General features: G+C 37.5%; 1 protein-coding gene across 1 annotated transcript in view; it reads left to right on the top strand.

The window, feature by feature from the left end:
• Positions 1-17,173, top strand: part of LOC149199567 (OVARIAN TUMOR DOMAIN-containing deubiquitinating enzyme 12-like) — a 223,619-nt gene that overhangs the window by 40,356 nt on the left and 166,090 nt on the right. Inside the window, exon 3 of the mRNA XM_089402487.1 lies at positions 15,783-15,856. Coding sequence (XP_089258613.1) covers positions 15,783-15,856 — 74 coding nt within the window. The remainder of the gene's footprint in view (positions 1-15,782; positions 15,857-17,173) is intronic.

Genomic DNA, 17,173 nt, shown 5'->3' with positions numbered 1-17,173 from the left:
GGATTGGGAGATTGTAATGTTTCCTGGTGACACCACCTGCCCGGGCTACCCATGCCACTAGTAGAGGACGTGGTCTACCTCCTATAGCTCCTACTTCTAGTTCTTCAGCTTCTAGAGCATAGCAGACTCTACTACCAACTCCACCAGCACTAGCATCTACGTCTAGAGGGAAAGGGAAAGGTGTGGCATTTTCTCGCAAGAGGGGCAGAGGAAATCAATAGGATTAGACTTTAGATATTTTCTTCATTTTATTGTATATGACATTATGACATGATGAGATACATTATTATATTTTTTGTTGATATTTTGAGGCTGAGTTGGGACTCAGGAGTCAGGACTTACTATTCAGGACATGATTCAATGTTATGTGTGATTTTAGCACTAGAAATGATATTAAACATCTTATATATTAGTTCTTTTATCATATTTATGTGTCAATGTATTTATTTTATGTTGTAGATGGTTTAGATATTAAAAAAATTGAAAAAAAATGAAAAAAAATGAATATTTTTGTACCAAACGATTTTTTCCCGATTATTTCCGATTATTTCCCGATAATTACGATTTTTTCCGATTTTTTCCTCGCGCCGATATTATCCCGATAACGATTAATGCAACATTGATCCTTGGCTATCTTGCAATGAATAAAATTATGGGTACTACCTGAATCAATTAGTACTATTACCTTTTTCTTCTTGATATATCCTTCTATCTTGAGAGTTTTGAGTGGTAATTCCCGCCAATGCATTACAAGATATGGTCGGATTCATTTATTCTTTTTCAACCTCTAGGTTTGGTTCCTGGTGTATATCTTCCTTTTTTGTTGTTTCTTGTTTCTTTTCTTCCTCCTCTTCACAATCTATGTAAAAGAATTATTTCTCAACACACTTATGACCTTAGTGTATTTGCTATCACAACTGTAACAAAGCCTTTTTGCTCTTTTTTCCTCCAGTTGTTGTGGTGTCAACCTTGTAGGTTGTGGGAGGCTAGGAGTGACAACACTTCCATCTTTATAGTTGTGAGTGGTAGACCTCCTTGTTGCCATAATTTTACTTTCAATTTTTCTTGCCACCCTGAATGCATTCTCCAATGAATTAGGTTCCCAAAGGTGAACCTAATGTTGGATGTTATCCTTTAAAGTCCCTATGAAAACATCAATCAGATCATCCTCTGGAATATTAGTTACCTTGATATTCAATCTTTGGAAGTTCTCAATGTGCTCCGCCATTGACCCCTTAAGTTTGAGATTTATCATTTGGCTAAAGAAGGTATTGCTCTTCGTATCCTCATAATGTGCTATCAATTCCTTCGTAAAAAATGTCCAAGTGACAAATGATTTACGAGAACAAAGTCATCGATATCATATAAATTGATTGGGTTCTAAATATAAAGATGCAATGCGTACTTTTTGTGTGTGTTGCACATCACATAGATCAAAGAATTGCTCTATTTGTAGTATCCATGTTACTGGATCCTTGCCATTAAACTTCCTCATATCATTCTTTGGAATGTGCTTGGTCTTCAACCCAAAGTTGGAGACTCTGAAATCATGATTCATATTCATTTTGTTCTCCTCCTGAGTGTCATGGAATACCTTGTCACCACTAAGAAGCCTTTCTTGTAGAAACTTTGTTAAACCTTCTTTCAAACCTTGCATGTCTGCTTTTGAACCATCCATCTTCTTTTCTATTTCTTCCATATTTGCATTCATCATCTTTTCCAATTCATTTTTGGTTGTTCTTTGTGTGAGTGAAATTTGTTGCCTCTGGTCCCGCAATTTTGACATATCATGTTGTATTTCTTTCTCTTCTTCATGCATCATGGTAGAGCTTTTTGAGGGCTTAATGGGTGTAGAATTTTTTTGTTTGGGAGGCATTTTGGAACCAATTAATGATATTTGTGCTTCACTATGCCTTTTTAATCACTTCAAACTGATTTTTCAAACTAATGTTATGCAAATTTAAAAATACACACATTTTAGAGCTTGATTTAGAGCTTGTTGATAAGGCTGATATTGAAACTATTGTATCTCTGTGATTTCGACCTTCCAAGGTTTGAAATTGAATTTTGTGGTAGCCCTTTGTGTCCTCTTTCCACCCCCACTAGTCAGACCAAGATTGTATTATTCACGATAAAGTTATTTCAATTCTCCCACGACGGCCATATTATGCACTGGTTTAGTATATTGAACTTGTACGGTATGTCATGTGTCACTGTTTTAAGCTTCGACCTTGAAAATCATACCCAAGAAGCTATAGTCCATGCACTTTTAGTCACTTTTTACGAAATTCGAATTCGATGCTCGAAGATAAATTTATGATGATTTTCCTCAGAACACCTGTTTGAGACTGAATTTTGGAGCATGTAGAAACCCTAACTTCCTTGGACCATATCTCCGAAAATATAGCGAACCATGGTCTGAAACTGTAACTAGATGTTCATCAAGGTTTCTCTTTTACATGGTATCAATTTTATGCTCTGAAGCTTTGTAGAAAAATTTATAGCGAAAATGCAAGATGACCCGTTTGAAGCAACAAAACCCTAGGATCAAGAGCTTTGATACCAAATGTTATGGATCCAGATAAAAAATAACACAAAAACATAAGAAAAAATAGATCAATGACTAGATAATAAGCCACTTCGATGGGGAAAACTCCCTTTACATCACACAAATGAACAATTCTTGGATGATTCAAATAAAAATCCCTCCTTGGTATATTTATGAGTCTAAAGGGTCAAAATATAATTAGGGCTTGTTACCGCTCAAACTAACAGGGGTGCTAGGAGAGGATCCTATAGAGCAACTACTAGGTCAAGGGGCAATAATGGAGCAATAATCCATTGCCACCTCAGCTAAGGCTCCCTACTCTTTACGAACTTTCGCCGATGGAGGAGACTCGATATAGGGGGAATCACTAGGAAGGATAGATCTATGAATGGATAGGGAGTGATTTTTAAGGCCTATTCACAAGAGAGGCTCAATTAAATAGCTTGCTTGCTACAAAAGCAAGGTGATGGGCTCTCTAGGAAGGGCTAAGAGGATTCTTGGGCCTAGGTTTGGAGGATATGCCTTCAAAGGGGGGTTCTTAGACCTAAGGATCCGTATGGATAAGAGGCTTCTATGTAATCTTTGTGGAATTGGAGTTGCAAAGTTGCGAGACCACACAGAGCCAAGTGGACCCAAAACTAGGTCAAGGATATGGAGTTGATCAACCAATGTGGGGCTTGACCTAATTAGGGAAGATAATATGATCAAAGTGCTAAGTTTCTTTGAGATTTTGAATGCAATGATCCCAATGAGGACACTAACTGAAATCAAGCTAGGGCTTGCTATATCCTGGGATTCCACCATCAGATTTGCTTGAAACTTGGAGGACCCCTTGAGAAAAGCCCAACGCAGTAGTGGACCAAAAATCGAGGGGTTTGAATGGCTACAATAAAATTCGTTGGATGCCCTGGTGACCCTCTGGGTTAGCCCTAGAATTTGGAGAAGTAAAGAAAGAGAGGTAAATTCGACCACCAAAGGGTTACAAGGATCAATGCCTTAGTGCTTGGGCCTAATGTAGTCAAGATACACATATTCTAGAGGGGGTTAGAGATCATATTATTCCTCATCTCTATGAGAAGAAGATAACATATGAAATGTTCAAAGCCATCTTGGATCTGTTTCAGGGTACAAATGATACCAGGAAGCTTGCTCTCAAAGAGAAGCTAAGGAGTATCCAGATGAGCAAAGATGAGCCCATCGTCACATATATTTCAAAGTTCACTTAGATTTGAGATGAGCTAGGTGGTGTGGGTGTGATTGTACCACAGAGTGACCTAGTGAGTTTTGCATTACTAGGAGTTCATAAGTCTTGTTATAGCTTCTAGGATGCAGTGAGCAACATAATTTTTTTTCCTGGTTAGGAAAGGCTATGGGGTGACTGCGTTCAGGTCACATGAAGAAATCCAGAGAGGGACCAGAGATGGTAGATCAACAAAGACAGAGGAAGAGGAGAACCTTGCCCTAGTAGGCAAAGCCAAGGGCAAAAAGGGCCAAGGAGAGGTTGAGTCCAGTCAGAAGGGCGAGAAGAAGAAGAAGGATCTAAGCAAGATCAAGTGCTTCCATTACCATGAGTTTTGGTATTATGCCACTAAGTGTCCTAATCAGAAGGACTCTAGGAAGGATCATGTAGTTGCATCAGTAGAGGTAACTACATTTTCTGCCTAGTTTGAGAAATATTTGTCATTGATTGCTTGCATGGCAAGCTCAACAGACAACAATGTATGATATATTGATTCAGGAGCATCCTTCCACAAGACCGGGAACAAGAAGTTTTTTAGCCACCGGAAGGAGAAGGACATGCAGTTTCAGATCGAGCTAGGAGAGGATGGCCAGTATGCAGCTAGAGGAGTTGGTACTGTTAGTTTTTAAAGGTATTCAGGTAATCCTCTCCATCATAGAGATGTGCTCTATGGTCCAAGCCTTAAGCAAAATATTGTTTCGGTAGCTACCCTTGAGGATAAGGGTTATGATGTCATCTTTAGTAGAGGTAAGGCTTACCTACAGGCTACAACACTTAGCTTCTGGATGTAAGAAGCAGATAGGTGTAAGGATGAAGAATTTCTTAGCTTCTGGATGTAAGAAGCAGATAGGTGTAAGGATGAAGAATTTGTACTTACTACAGGTTGAGATAGGTGCAACCTTGAGCAACAAGGCAAGAGGTTCTTAGAGTAGAGAAGTGATGGTTGAGCAACAGCAGGATAAAGCTCTCAAGATGGAGCCTCAGCCAATAGTTTAGTTTGAGTCTCAGCTAGTTGGTAGTTAGACCGACCAACAGGATGATAAGGAGCAAAGCCTAAGGCGAGTGGAGGCAGCCACTCAATCAGTGACTCCCAGTACAGGGAGAGTTCGAGCCAAGTTGGTAGAAGATTTTTTTAAGGGAGATTAGGAGAGAGTTGGATTTTCAAGTATCACCTTTAGCCAGAGGAAGCAACCACAGAGGTACACAGGGTACATGGCACTTATGACTGAAGTGATGGACTCGTAGAACATGGTTGGAGAGAACGGGTCTTCAGATCAAATTCCGCAGACGAAAGCAAGGAAGTCTTCTAGTAGCAGAGAACGTGGTAGTGTTGGAGACAGATCCAAGGGGACGAGGTGCTTCCAAAAGCACCTTTCTTGCTAAGAGGGAGTGTTGAAAACAGTAGCAAGTGAAGGTCTTCTTGACTCGTGCATTAGTCAAGAAGATCAGTCTTTCCTTTAGCATGCACGAGTTCATGGAGCAATTTAATTCATGCACATATTCAGAGGCTCAGTTTTGTGGTTCTCCAAGTGCGAGTTCTAATTTAGAACATGAGGAGTAGGATGTACAAGTGTGGAAAAAGTCGGGATTAAATCCCCAAAATGCGATTTTTTTGGCTGGCTAATTAAATCGGCTGATTTTTTGCCGATTTTTTCCCAGTTGAAAAAGTCGAGATTAAATTGAAAAAGTTGGGATTAAATTGAGACTTTTTCCAAGGGGTAGTTTCTTTAACAATTTTTTATTTTATTTTTGAAAAAAATCGGGATTTTATTGAAGAAGTCGGGATTTTATTGAAAAAGTCTGGATTTTTTAGAAAATGAATATTTTTGTATTTTTTTAATTTTGCCGACTTTTTCAAAAAACTCCCGACTTTATGACTTTTTCAATTTCAGGACCCTTGCCGATTTAATCCCGACTTCGACTTTTTCCACATTGTAGGAGAGCTGAAGCAAGGACGTGTTTGCTAGCAGTTGACTCAGTTAACAAGTAAAACTCCACTTTTGTTCTAAATTCCCACTTGCCAGATATAACATGATTGAATTACTTAAAAGGAGGACGAAGGCGCATCTTTGTATTATTCTTGTATGCACAAGTTTTTGTGTGTGTGAGCATGTTGTTGAGAGAGCGTATCAAGGAGGAGCCTATACGCAGAATTGAGAGGGAAACTTCCTTGCAGACATGTGCTAGGATTTAGGAGGAATTCTTAAATAATAGGAGCCATTATTGCGCTAGGAAATAGGGGTTGGATTGCACAAGGAAGTAGGAGCTAGGTCGAGAGGATTGTAGGGAGTTTCAAGCTTAGTCCAAGTAGTGAGAACAAGTGTGTTCTCGAGTGAAACAATATTGCCTTGTAAGAGATTCATATGCTCAAACTCTTTCAATAAAATTCTACAACGAGAAGAGAGTTTTCCCAGTTGGGTTTCCCAAGAAAATTATTGTGTCTCTTATGTGATTGTGTTCTTTATCTCTGTGTTTAATTCCACTGCTTTTAGTGTTGAGAAATTCTGTGTCTTGGTGAAAAGAAATTAGTTTCAGATTGTTCATCACAACAGTTGCAGAATTTCAAGGAAATTCAAGAATGCTTTTAACATTCTTTTAGCTGCATCAACCTCCAGGGCAAAGCCTTCGACCTAGACTCAATGATGAGGATAAAAGGGTGCCAATCCCAATGAACCAGTGACCATAAACCCAAAGAATGGATATGAAATCTGGGGCATGATGGAAAGTGGTAAGTATGGAGTATCATGGACACACTACTTCGATCCAAGTCTTCCAAGTAGTGCCCCTCCTATAACCCTAAAGCCTCAGAGGATGTCCCACTAGAATAGGGTCAAAAACTAACCTCCCTGGTGAAGTGAGAGAATAGGTTTACAGTCAAGATCGATCATTTATCCAGATCACCCCTTAATCCATGTTAGAATGCCCAAAACATTAAGTAAAAGCACATAATTGCAAGATTGTTAAACTACCTGCCCAATGATGGCCCACCTTTCTTCAAGATGAATGTTGGATGGTGAGAGGTATATGATTGGTGCAAATGGTGGAGGATCATGGCATAATATCATGCATTGAGCAATGTAGGGCTGCTCTTTGGTTGGTTCCAAAGAAGGGGAAATTTTTTCTCCTGTGGGGTTACCCACATTTTAGTGGGTAACAAGAAGTTAGAACAACAACAACAATGATAGTAACTACCATAGAAGTTTGACTAGATGGTAGATGCTTAAATCCAGGTTCAACTACTATAAAGTTCCTCTTAGAGTGATGGGCGAAGACACAATATTGGCTATCAAGTTCATTGGCATACTGATCATGCCAATTCAAAAAGAGCTTGAGATGTTGTCATTTTAACTCTTGAAGATGCATGTCGAAAAGCTAAGTTAGCAAACGCTAAGACTAGCTAGAAGAAGTCTAATAATGCTATTAGCACTAATTCTAGTTAAGAAAGGAAGAATGTTGGAAAATATGGCACCAATTAACAAGCCATTCAGTAGGATTGTGCAATTGAAGACAAATTCCAATTGTCCAAGTCATCAAAAGAAGGCTAGAATGCATGAATGAAGAATAATGTTCCTGTTTGTAACTATGAAGTGCAAATGACATTCCAAGGATGAAAGTTAGTGATTTTATTGAGAGAAGTGCCAAAAATTGATTGCAATAAAGTAGGGAGACAAGGACAAATTAGTGTTTGATGCTACGACATAAGGCATTTCTTTGATGACAACTACAATTCCTAGTTGTGTAGAGCACATGAAGCTGTAGTATTTTCTATTAAGTTATAGATAAAGAAGGAGTTTGTGAAAATTGTATTTGATACTGATCGCCATTGAGGCTTCATCTTGTAAGTGGTTGAGGAAACATAATTTAATGTTTACCTGTAGTAGTGTTTCTTGAACTCTACTCCTTGGGTTGGCTTAATAGGAGCAAGGAGTTTCACATCCAATGTATATGCAAAACGAGGTTTCTCATCTTAGCAAACTATAAGGACAAAAGTAGAGTTTGGTATTGTTCCTTCCAATGTGTGTAGACTTTTTTTTGGCAACTTGTATATGTCGGATTGAGATGTTCTCTACTCATGACTCCTTAACTAGTAGATGCTTGTTAAGGATAGTTAAGCATACTAAGTGACAACATAAAAAAATTCCAACACTCTTAGTGCTCAGTTCATTTGATCAAGCCTAAAGACTGATCAAAGGCTTGGTTCAAATTGCCTTGTTAATTCTACAACCAAAGAAAAAGGTGAGAGTTGCACTCTCCAATTAAGTGTCATGGCTTCGAGGCCTCATTGTGTGTAGATCTATCCCAAGAAGAGAAGTTAGAAGAGCAAAAGCAGTTAGACAAATTATTGCAATTTTATTCTAAGATGTTCTGAGAGGCACATCATTTGCCTCTAAGTCATAGAATTGAGCACTCCATGGACTTGCAACAAGAAGTTGTTTATTGGATAAGGCATTACATAGGACTTCAATATTGAAAAATGAGGAAATCAAGAAGGGTTTATTGGATAAGGGCCACATTCGATCCAATTTGTCACCTTGTGGATTTTTCATTGTTCTAGTACCAATAAAGAGTGGCACATGCAAAATGTGTGTGGATTATCAACTCTTGAACAAAAATCTCATCACGTAGTGGTACCCATTGCAGTGCATCAACTTGTTATATCATCTTTAAGGAGCTAAGCACTTAAGTAAGATTTATTGGAAGTCTAATTATCATAAGATTCTTATCAAGAAAGAGGATATGTGGAAGACAACCTTGAAGATGTGATAAGGACTACCCTCCTGTACCACGATTGCTCCCTCATGTACCACGATTGCTCCCTCCTATACGTTATATACCCAAGTGTGGGCTTCCCTTCTCCTAGCTACCCTTGTACCCCAGCATGTGGACTAGGGCTGCCCCTTCTCATTCCCTACTCCATTCACCTCTTTATCACATACCACCACCTCTTAAAGAATGTACTTGGGACATATTATCCCCTTTAAAAGTAGAAACCACCTAATGGGATACTTGGTTAACCTCATTTGGAGTTTGGAAACATTAGCACATGCCAAGGCCCATTATGGAAGGGCATACCATTATGAAGTCCTCATTTGTGGTCCATGGTTTGTAATCTCTTTTACTAAATTTCCTTGATGACTTGTACTGGAAGGCTAGGGGACACATTGGATCTTATGTAGGATTGCAGATGGTCTTCATCTTGGGTTTGGTCTCCCTATACGGGGTCCTAACCCTCCAAAGGGCTACATTAGCACATGTAGGGTGTGTGTTGAGAGCCATGGGCCTACACAACATTAAACAACACTCTATGGATCCTTAGAGATGTTTAGAGATTGCTCAAGATTCACCTATTGGACGAGGAAGATGCACCTGGTTCATCTTTTCCCATCTAGCCCCACAGATGTACCATGCACTTGGCAGCTGACCCAAGACTTGTAGGATGATGTGGCATCACCTACACCATCATCTGAGCCCTTACAGATGGTCTACTGACATCTTCGACTTACTTGGAGACCCATGAGATCGCTTTTGTGCCCTTAGCCATTAGGAGCACCACAGGTTTATTATGTGGAGAACAAGGGGCCAAACCCTTGTCCATTACTTTTGGAAGTCAAACTCATCATTTTGGCACTTATGGACTTCACCAGGCCTCTTAGAGAGCCCAACAACATGCATTATTGATCATTCAACCTCTTGGGAGGATTATTATTTTATTTGTGTCTAGTTTGGTGGGCTTGTCACCAAAAGATAGTTATTTGCCTAGGTTACCGGATCCGTCCACCCTGGGAAATGGATTCGCGGATCCCCGGATCAGAAACAGATTCGGATCCGGATTCACTTGGATACGCTAGAAAACAGTGTTTTAACGAGTGAAAATATCTTGGTAATGCTTTGACCTGGCAGTTTGCTAGAAGTCAACAACGCATTGCACTCTAACCCAGATAGTTGGAAGCTCAGACAGTACGTGCACGTGCAGCGAATGAGATGGCCAAGATGATGCGGTTGGTATTAATATCATTGGTTTTGGGATCTACAGACTTGGTAGTATGAAGCCGATACTGGGTTATTTATTTATTTATCCGCGGGGCATATACAGTTTCGCACATTTGAACTCGTATAGTTACATGGTGTTTATATTTTGGATATGTTATAATATTAATTTAATTATAAATATGTTATATTTTATTTACATTAATTTAATTATAACTTTATAAATCTGTTATATTTTATTGACATTCCTTCAGAAATGTTATAAAAGAACTCATATAGTTACATGGTGTTTATATTTTAGATATGATCTAAGTCACCTGACACGGGGATTCGGGACACGTAGGATTCGGGATTCGTGGTGTCGGATTCGGGACACGCTGACCCCCCGAAATAGGACACGTTATATATTATTTTATTAAAAATATATATATATATATATATATATATATATATATATATATATATATTAAAAATTAGATATTATCATATTTCTTACACAAATTTTAATTAATGATACAAATTTATTGATTTCAAACATAGATCTTCATCTATAGCTATTAGCATGCAGAGTACATACAAAATTCAAATAAATGTCAGTGGTACTGGTCACATAAATGATAAATCTATTAAAAATTTAAATCATGATTCATAATTCATAACTGAAAGACAACTTACAACTACAAGATAGTAAGATAAACACATTGACAACTGTAGTTTTCTCATTAAGTCATCAAATCAAAATGTGTTACATAGGTAGTGTTAGTGCAATGCCAATGGCAAATAGAAATAGAAAATATAAAACAACTATAGGTATACAAGCCTCAAGGCATCAATCAGCATTAGAATCAGCATCACTGTCCCCATCATCATGGTCCCCACTGCTCTCCTCTGCATCCTCCTCCTCCCCTGTATCCATAGTCGCCTCTGCATCTGTTGGTATGGAGGCTGACCCCTATAAGTCATCAAATCTAACAGGCTTTAGCACTGGATCATTGAGATCCATGTTGGCCAATGCCAACTCAACAGTGGTGTCCAAACCCATATCATCAGGAACAGTGTTACTTGGGAGCGGGAGCGAAAACGGGAGTGGGAGCGACATATTCAGAAGCTCTTGGTTTGGTGCTTTTGATTAAATACGAGTTCCATACCCTAATACATGACAAAATTCAATGGAAACATTGCAATCCCCCAATCCTAAAATCCTGAAAAACTGATAAGTCTGCTGGATTTTGAATGAAATCTAAAATTCTACTTTCTCCATATGAAATCCAATGAGGCCGGAACCACTCTCAAACATCCTGAGTCATTTCATGGTAATGTTAAAAATTTAAGTAAAAGGATGAAAATGAAGATTAAGGAGAATGTCACTTTTACTTTAAGAATTTAACATTACCATGAATAGCATATCAATACTAGGGCCTAGACTTGATCATGAAGCTGCCAAAATGCTCTACTCCTTGCTGCAACAGCACAAATCACTTACCAAATGAAAATATTAATGAGAAAACACGCCCTTTTCATACCCGCGCTGAGCTTAGCGAGTCCTGGAAACCGGACACGTGTCCTAAAATCGCGACACGCCCCTGAAAATCGTGACACGCCCTCGGACACGACGTGTCCTGTGATTTGGACACGAATCCGGACCGAATCGTGTCGGATTCGCCGGATTCGGGATTCGCAGGGGGTTTAGGACGAATCCGGTTTCCTAGGATATGATATAATATTATAATTTAACTATAAATGTGCTATATTTTATTTATATTAATTTAATTATACTTTTATAGCCATGCTATATTTTATTTACATTAATTTAATTAAAACTTTTTAAATATGTTATACTTTATTTATATTAGTTTAGAAATGTTATAATTTTATAAAGTAATTTTCTTATGTATATATATTATAAATCAATTATTCAAAATATAAAAAAATTGTTATTTTATTGTCCATATATATTATAAATTAAAATTATTTAAAATATATCAAATTTGTTATGTACAAGTTTTAAAATTTGTAGATTATATTTTATATTAAACTTTTATATATTATAAGCTTATTATTTAATTCGTATAAAGTAATGTGTATTAAATTATTATTATTTATCATTTAAATAGTTTTGTAATATATTATAGTTTATAATTAAATTTTTATAAAATAATTAATGCTACTTTAATTATGAAGTATTGTATGTTTTTTTATGAAATTCATCGACACAATACAACTTGAGTGGGCTTGATGGTTAAGAGCATGTGTTTACTCCCATGAGGTCATAGGTTCAAAACTAGAGGGGGGTAGAGTATGTACACCTTCGTAGACTTAGCAGTCAAATCCCTTGTCCCACAAACAAGGGGGTCTCATACACCAATTTGGTGTCTGGCTTGGCTGTGACTTTAAAATTGGATAATAATAATAATAATAATATAAACTCTATTGTTGTTGATGGATAGTGATCACAATAAATTTGGACATTAATATCAAAATTTTTATTATAAAAATATATTTATATTAATCGTACTTGTCGTTTCCTTGCCGTATCCGAATCCTGGCTTTTCAAAAATCAAGTGGATCCGGATCCGGATCCGTATCCGTACCCGAATCCGTATCCGAATCCTGGTAACTTAGTTATTTGCACATTATTTTAGTTGATGGGCTAATGTAGGCTCAAATTAGGTAATTCGAACTCTTAATGAGTGTATAAATAGGAGGGACATGAATTCATTTGTATCATCACTTGGATTGGATCATATCTTCTTTTGAGATTTTCGCTATCTTTTGAGGATGAGACTTTTTGGATGGATGGATGAATTTCGATGTTTGGTTATTCTTCTTTGTCTTGGAGCTTCTATGATTGGCATATCTTGGTGATTGTATATATTCTTCTTACATGTAAGTACTATGTTAATGCTATTTTGATTCTTTATTTTGCTGCATTCATGATATTGGGATTTTCGCTATTCTAGGTTTAATTCGCTGCTTTTATTGGAATGAAATGGTGGAAATTAAATCTTTAAATAGTATTGTATCATGATTAGGCCATATTTGAATGAATGAATGTTCCTAGAGACATCCTTGTCTTGACAAGTCACCAAATATTGTTGAACGAAGTATAAATGACCTTGAAGCTACTTCCATTAAACCCTAATGCCCAATGAAGTTGTCTTTTAGGCCTCCTTGACAAGTGGAAATCAATCCAAACTCTAAATCTTCCATGATTCCATCTCTCCCAATGGACAAAGCATTGATTCTCCTCTGAAGATCACTTTAAAGCTTATTTCTTTCACCTTCCCCTCTTTTTCTAGGCCTAGACTACATAGGTCACCTAGGGCATCAATTATCTCACAATCTAGCCATCCAAATACTTTGATTTTTGGTCCACAACTGCGCTAGTGCGACCTCAAGAAGCTTGCCAAATTTCATGAGATTTTGACAGTGGAATCTTGAGATATCGCAAGCCCTAGCTTGAAGACCAATTCTTGCCTTTGGTTTCCCTTAGGCTACAAACCTCACTAGGATCCTTGCATTTCCTTTCGTTGAAAATTCATTCCTTGATCGCTTTCCCCTCCCTAATTAGGTCAAGTATATCATTGGTTGCTAAATCCTATTCTCTTGACCTAACCTCGGGTCCACTTGGTCCCATGTGGTCCCATGCACTATCAAGGTTCTTTCTTCAAAGATCACTTGGAACCCAAGTTTCCAAGGGATTTCTATGGCTTAGGGATATCTTTTATAAGACACATACGGAAAACCTAACCCTTGAAATTCTCCCCAAGCCCTTCCTAGAGAGCCTTCCATCTTGTCTTTCAAGACAAGCAAGCCACAATCTTGAGCCTCTCTTGTGAATAGGCTTCTAGGATCACCCTTCATCCTATCATTGATCTATTCATCTTTGTGATCCCTATCATACCAGTTCCCCTCCCATCGGTGAAAGTATGTAAAGAGGAGGGAGCTTTAGCTGAGGTGACAATGGGCTATTGCTCCATTGTTGCCCTTGATCTAGCAATTGTCCCCTTTAAGATTCCCTCCTAGGACCCCTGCTAGTTTGAACAGTGAAAGGTGAACCACTTGCAACATCTGGAAAAACTGTTTACAACATTGCAATGAGAGAAGCTACTTGTGAACTTGAAGAAGTGTACATTTGGGAAGATAGAACTTGTTATACTAGATTATGCATGAACCAAGATGGACTTATCGTTGATTTAGTGAAGATTTCAGCCATTGTCAATTGGTCATTGTTGAAGACCATTAATACTAGACAAAGCTATGTGGAAATGGCAAATTATCCTAAGACATTCATCATATAGTTTTCCCATGTCACACGCTCTTTGACTGCACTAAACTCTGACCAAGTCTATTTTAGTTGGGATGTCACACAGTAGGAAGTGTCCGATGAGATCAAGCATTGAATTGTGATTTCTCCTGTTCTTTACTTACGTAACATTTAAAAAGTCTTCAAGATCAAGATGGATGCCTTTAGGCATGCCGTGAGTGTGATATTAATGTATCGTGAAAACTCGTTGCATACCACTAAAGCTTTTTAAAACACTGTTCTAAATTACCAAGTGTATGATTGAGAGATGTGTGTTGGATCAAGCCATGAAGTGATACTGACATTATTTTCTTGGTATAGGGATTGTCATTCACAATGACCATAAGCTTCTCGAGTCCCTTTAGTTGTAGGGAAACTCAAGAGTGCACTCCACATGAAATCCCATGGCACCTTGAAGCTATCGACTCTTTTTATTCTTTGGAAACTTAGGTGTAATCTTTGAAGCAGTTTTTGATCATGAGGTCAGCCCTTTGTCTTCTTTCTATTCTATATGGAAGGATGAGGTACCCCATCAGCTCCTGGCCAAGGGTGCTCTGCTGATCAAAGATGGTCAATCTTTGGATGCTGCAGCATATTCTGATTGTATTTCATCATTAGTCGCTTTAAGTAAGAAAGAGGTTATGATGTTTGTTGTATATACCCTTCTATTCATTGTACAGTTTTTTTGTTCAGCTCTTCCTAAATATTTTCCTTTAAATATAATAAGTATTTTTCAAAAAAAAAAATCAAATCCTTTTTTTCTATTTGCTAGACTTCTGTCACATGGATTATCCATGATTATTTCTTGCCTGAAAATGCATGGAAAACCTACTATTCACACGTAAAATAATAACATTGATGGCCTTTCTAGCTTCCGTTGACAAGGACTTCCTGGTTCCTCTGTTGTTTGCATGGTATAACTATCTTGTACTCTGTTGTACTTTTTTTGAGGTAATAAATAAATCATTTAAAAAAATAAAAAATAAGTAATAACATTGCAGTTGCTACTACCCTGTAGGAAAGTACAGGTCTCTTCTCCACAGGGATCTCTCATGTCTAATGGATGAGTGGTCATTGCTACTACATTAATATCATCTACGGAGTGTTAGAAAACATAATAAGTTTTTTTACTTGGGCCACTTTCACATAGGATTTGCACCTGATCCTGATAAAGCCTCAAGGCCATTGGACCAACTGTTCAGCTAATATTGATGCTCGTAATTGTTTAAAGGCAGGTAGGTTGCCCAATACTTATGTTGTTGCTTATCTATTGAGGCAGAATTGGTTTACCAACTTTCCCTGTTGTATTTGGTTACTGTATCTTTTTAGAAGCTGATGAGCTGAGCCCTGAAGTTCAATGCTATTTTTGTAGCTTCCTAGAAGCCTATGACCTGAAGGTCATAAACATTTAAAATCTTTCTCCCTCTTAGTTGTCAACGTGTTGACTTCCAATGGCAATATGCTCAAATCTATCCAAAATAGTCATGTATAGAGCTTTCATCTGAGTAGGTATTAGTAGGACTTTAGAGTTGTTTATTCTCATTCTATGACTGGAGTCTTAAATGCATCTCTAACATTCTTTTCTAATAGAAAAATTATTGTTTAATTATCTGGTTTTTCGGTGTGCACACTGCAGGATAACATGAACACCTTTTCATCTTTAAATTTGTAATGATTTTTGAATTGTATTTGATTGGCAGCTTGTTCCTCGGATCAATGGAGCTATACCTAGTGCAGATGATGCAAGTTTCGATCACCAACGACTGCTAGATAGGTGAAATATTTTCTCTGCCTTCTTGATAATAGGAACAAAGATATAAGATACAGTTCACAAACATATATTTCTTGTTATAATCAAGAGATACAGGTAATATGACATTTTGTTGTAGGGGACTGCATCTTATGAAGTTTTCACAATGAGATTTATCTTTTGTGCTTTTTTCTTTGCTTCTAAAGCCATTCAAAATTTTGTTTTTTTCATGCTTTTATCTACACTTATAAAGAAGATTTACTTTTGATCCAACATCTTAAAAATGGATTAAGCTTAATAGTAGTAAAAGGTAGAGTTTTTAAAGATTGCTGAAATCAATGAGGGAAGTTTCATGAGAGCGTAGAATTTAGCGCATGTTAATTGTACATCCATTCTAAAGATGCTACGAAGATAAAGAAAATAAGAGTTACAATGCTTCAATAAAGCTTTAATGAAGAATGATGAAAATGAGGTCGATATGAGGATTTTTATAACCTTGACATCTGAATTCCAACTTTGACCAACCCTGCATGGAGAAATATTATATAATTTGAGTGGTCTCTCACAGAGTTATATATATTAATATAATAAAAGATTCAATTGACCCTGTGCATCACCGATCTCTACTGTTCAATGATTAAATAGACATTTCTTCCCCTTGTGTGCCATTATGAATCATCCTTTGTAAAGTAGGATCAGTGCCTGCATTTGTAAATGTTTGCAAGGCCTTGTAGTCACTATTTGAGGGCTATGAGGAGGCTCTTGATATAATTGGTTGAAGGGATTAACACCCACCTCCCCTATTCTAACTGATAGAATTTAGGTTGCCCTACTTGCATCTAGCATGTGGGGATGCACTTAGTGGATGGGGTTTGAACCTAAACACTTATTGAGTCCATGGAGAGAACATGCTAGGAATCTTATCTCCTATCAAGTTGAGCTAACATGTCTCGTGGACAAAACTAACTTAGAGTTTCCACAAGGATTTGAATCCTTTAGATGATGGTGTTATATCAGTATGGACAAGTGAGTTTCCCCATTTAATTTGGGATCCTTGACATTTTTAGGAAATGATCCTACTCATTATGGATAAGCAGACTGTTACCGCTCAATCTAGCGTGATTTGATATCTTTTAGCTTTCAAATCTACTTTACTCTAGTTTGTGGTGGACATCCCTACAAAGGCTTACATGGTTGGTAACAGTCTGCCTATCCATAATAAGTATGTTTATCATTTGAAAACCCACTTTTAGCAAGCCTTGATTTTGTGGGCAACTCTTGATACATTACCAGCCAGGGAAATACTGGGTTTGTCAGAAAGCTTATAGGACCAAACATTGC

The sequence above is a fragment of the Pinus tabuliformis genome, chromosome 2_1 (genome assembly GCF_031772625.1).
Source record: "Pinus tabuliformis cultivar Carrire ecotype Pingquan chromosome 2_1, CPIR1, whole genome shotgun sequence".
NCBI classification, from domain to species: Eukaryota; Viridiplantae; Streptophyta; class Pinopsida; order Pinales; family Pinaceae; genus Pinus; species Pinus tabuliformis.
Note: the sequence above shows the minus strand (reverse complement) of the source record. Positions and strands in the feature narration are given on the sequence as shown.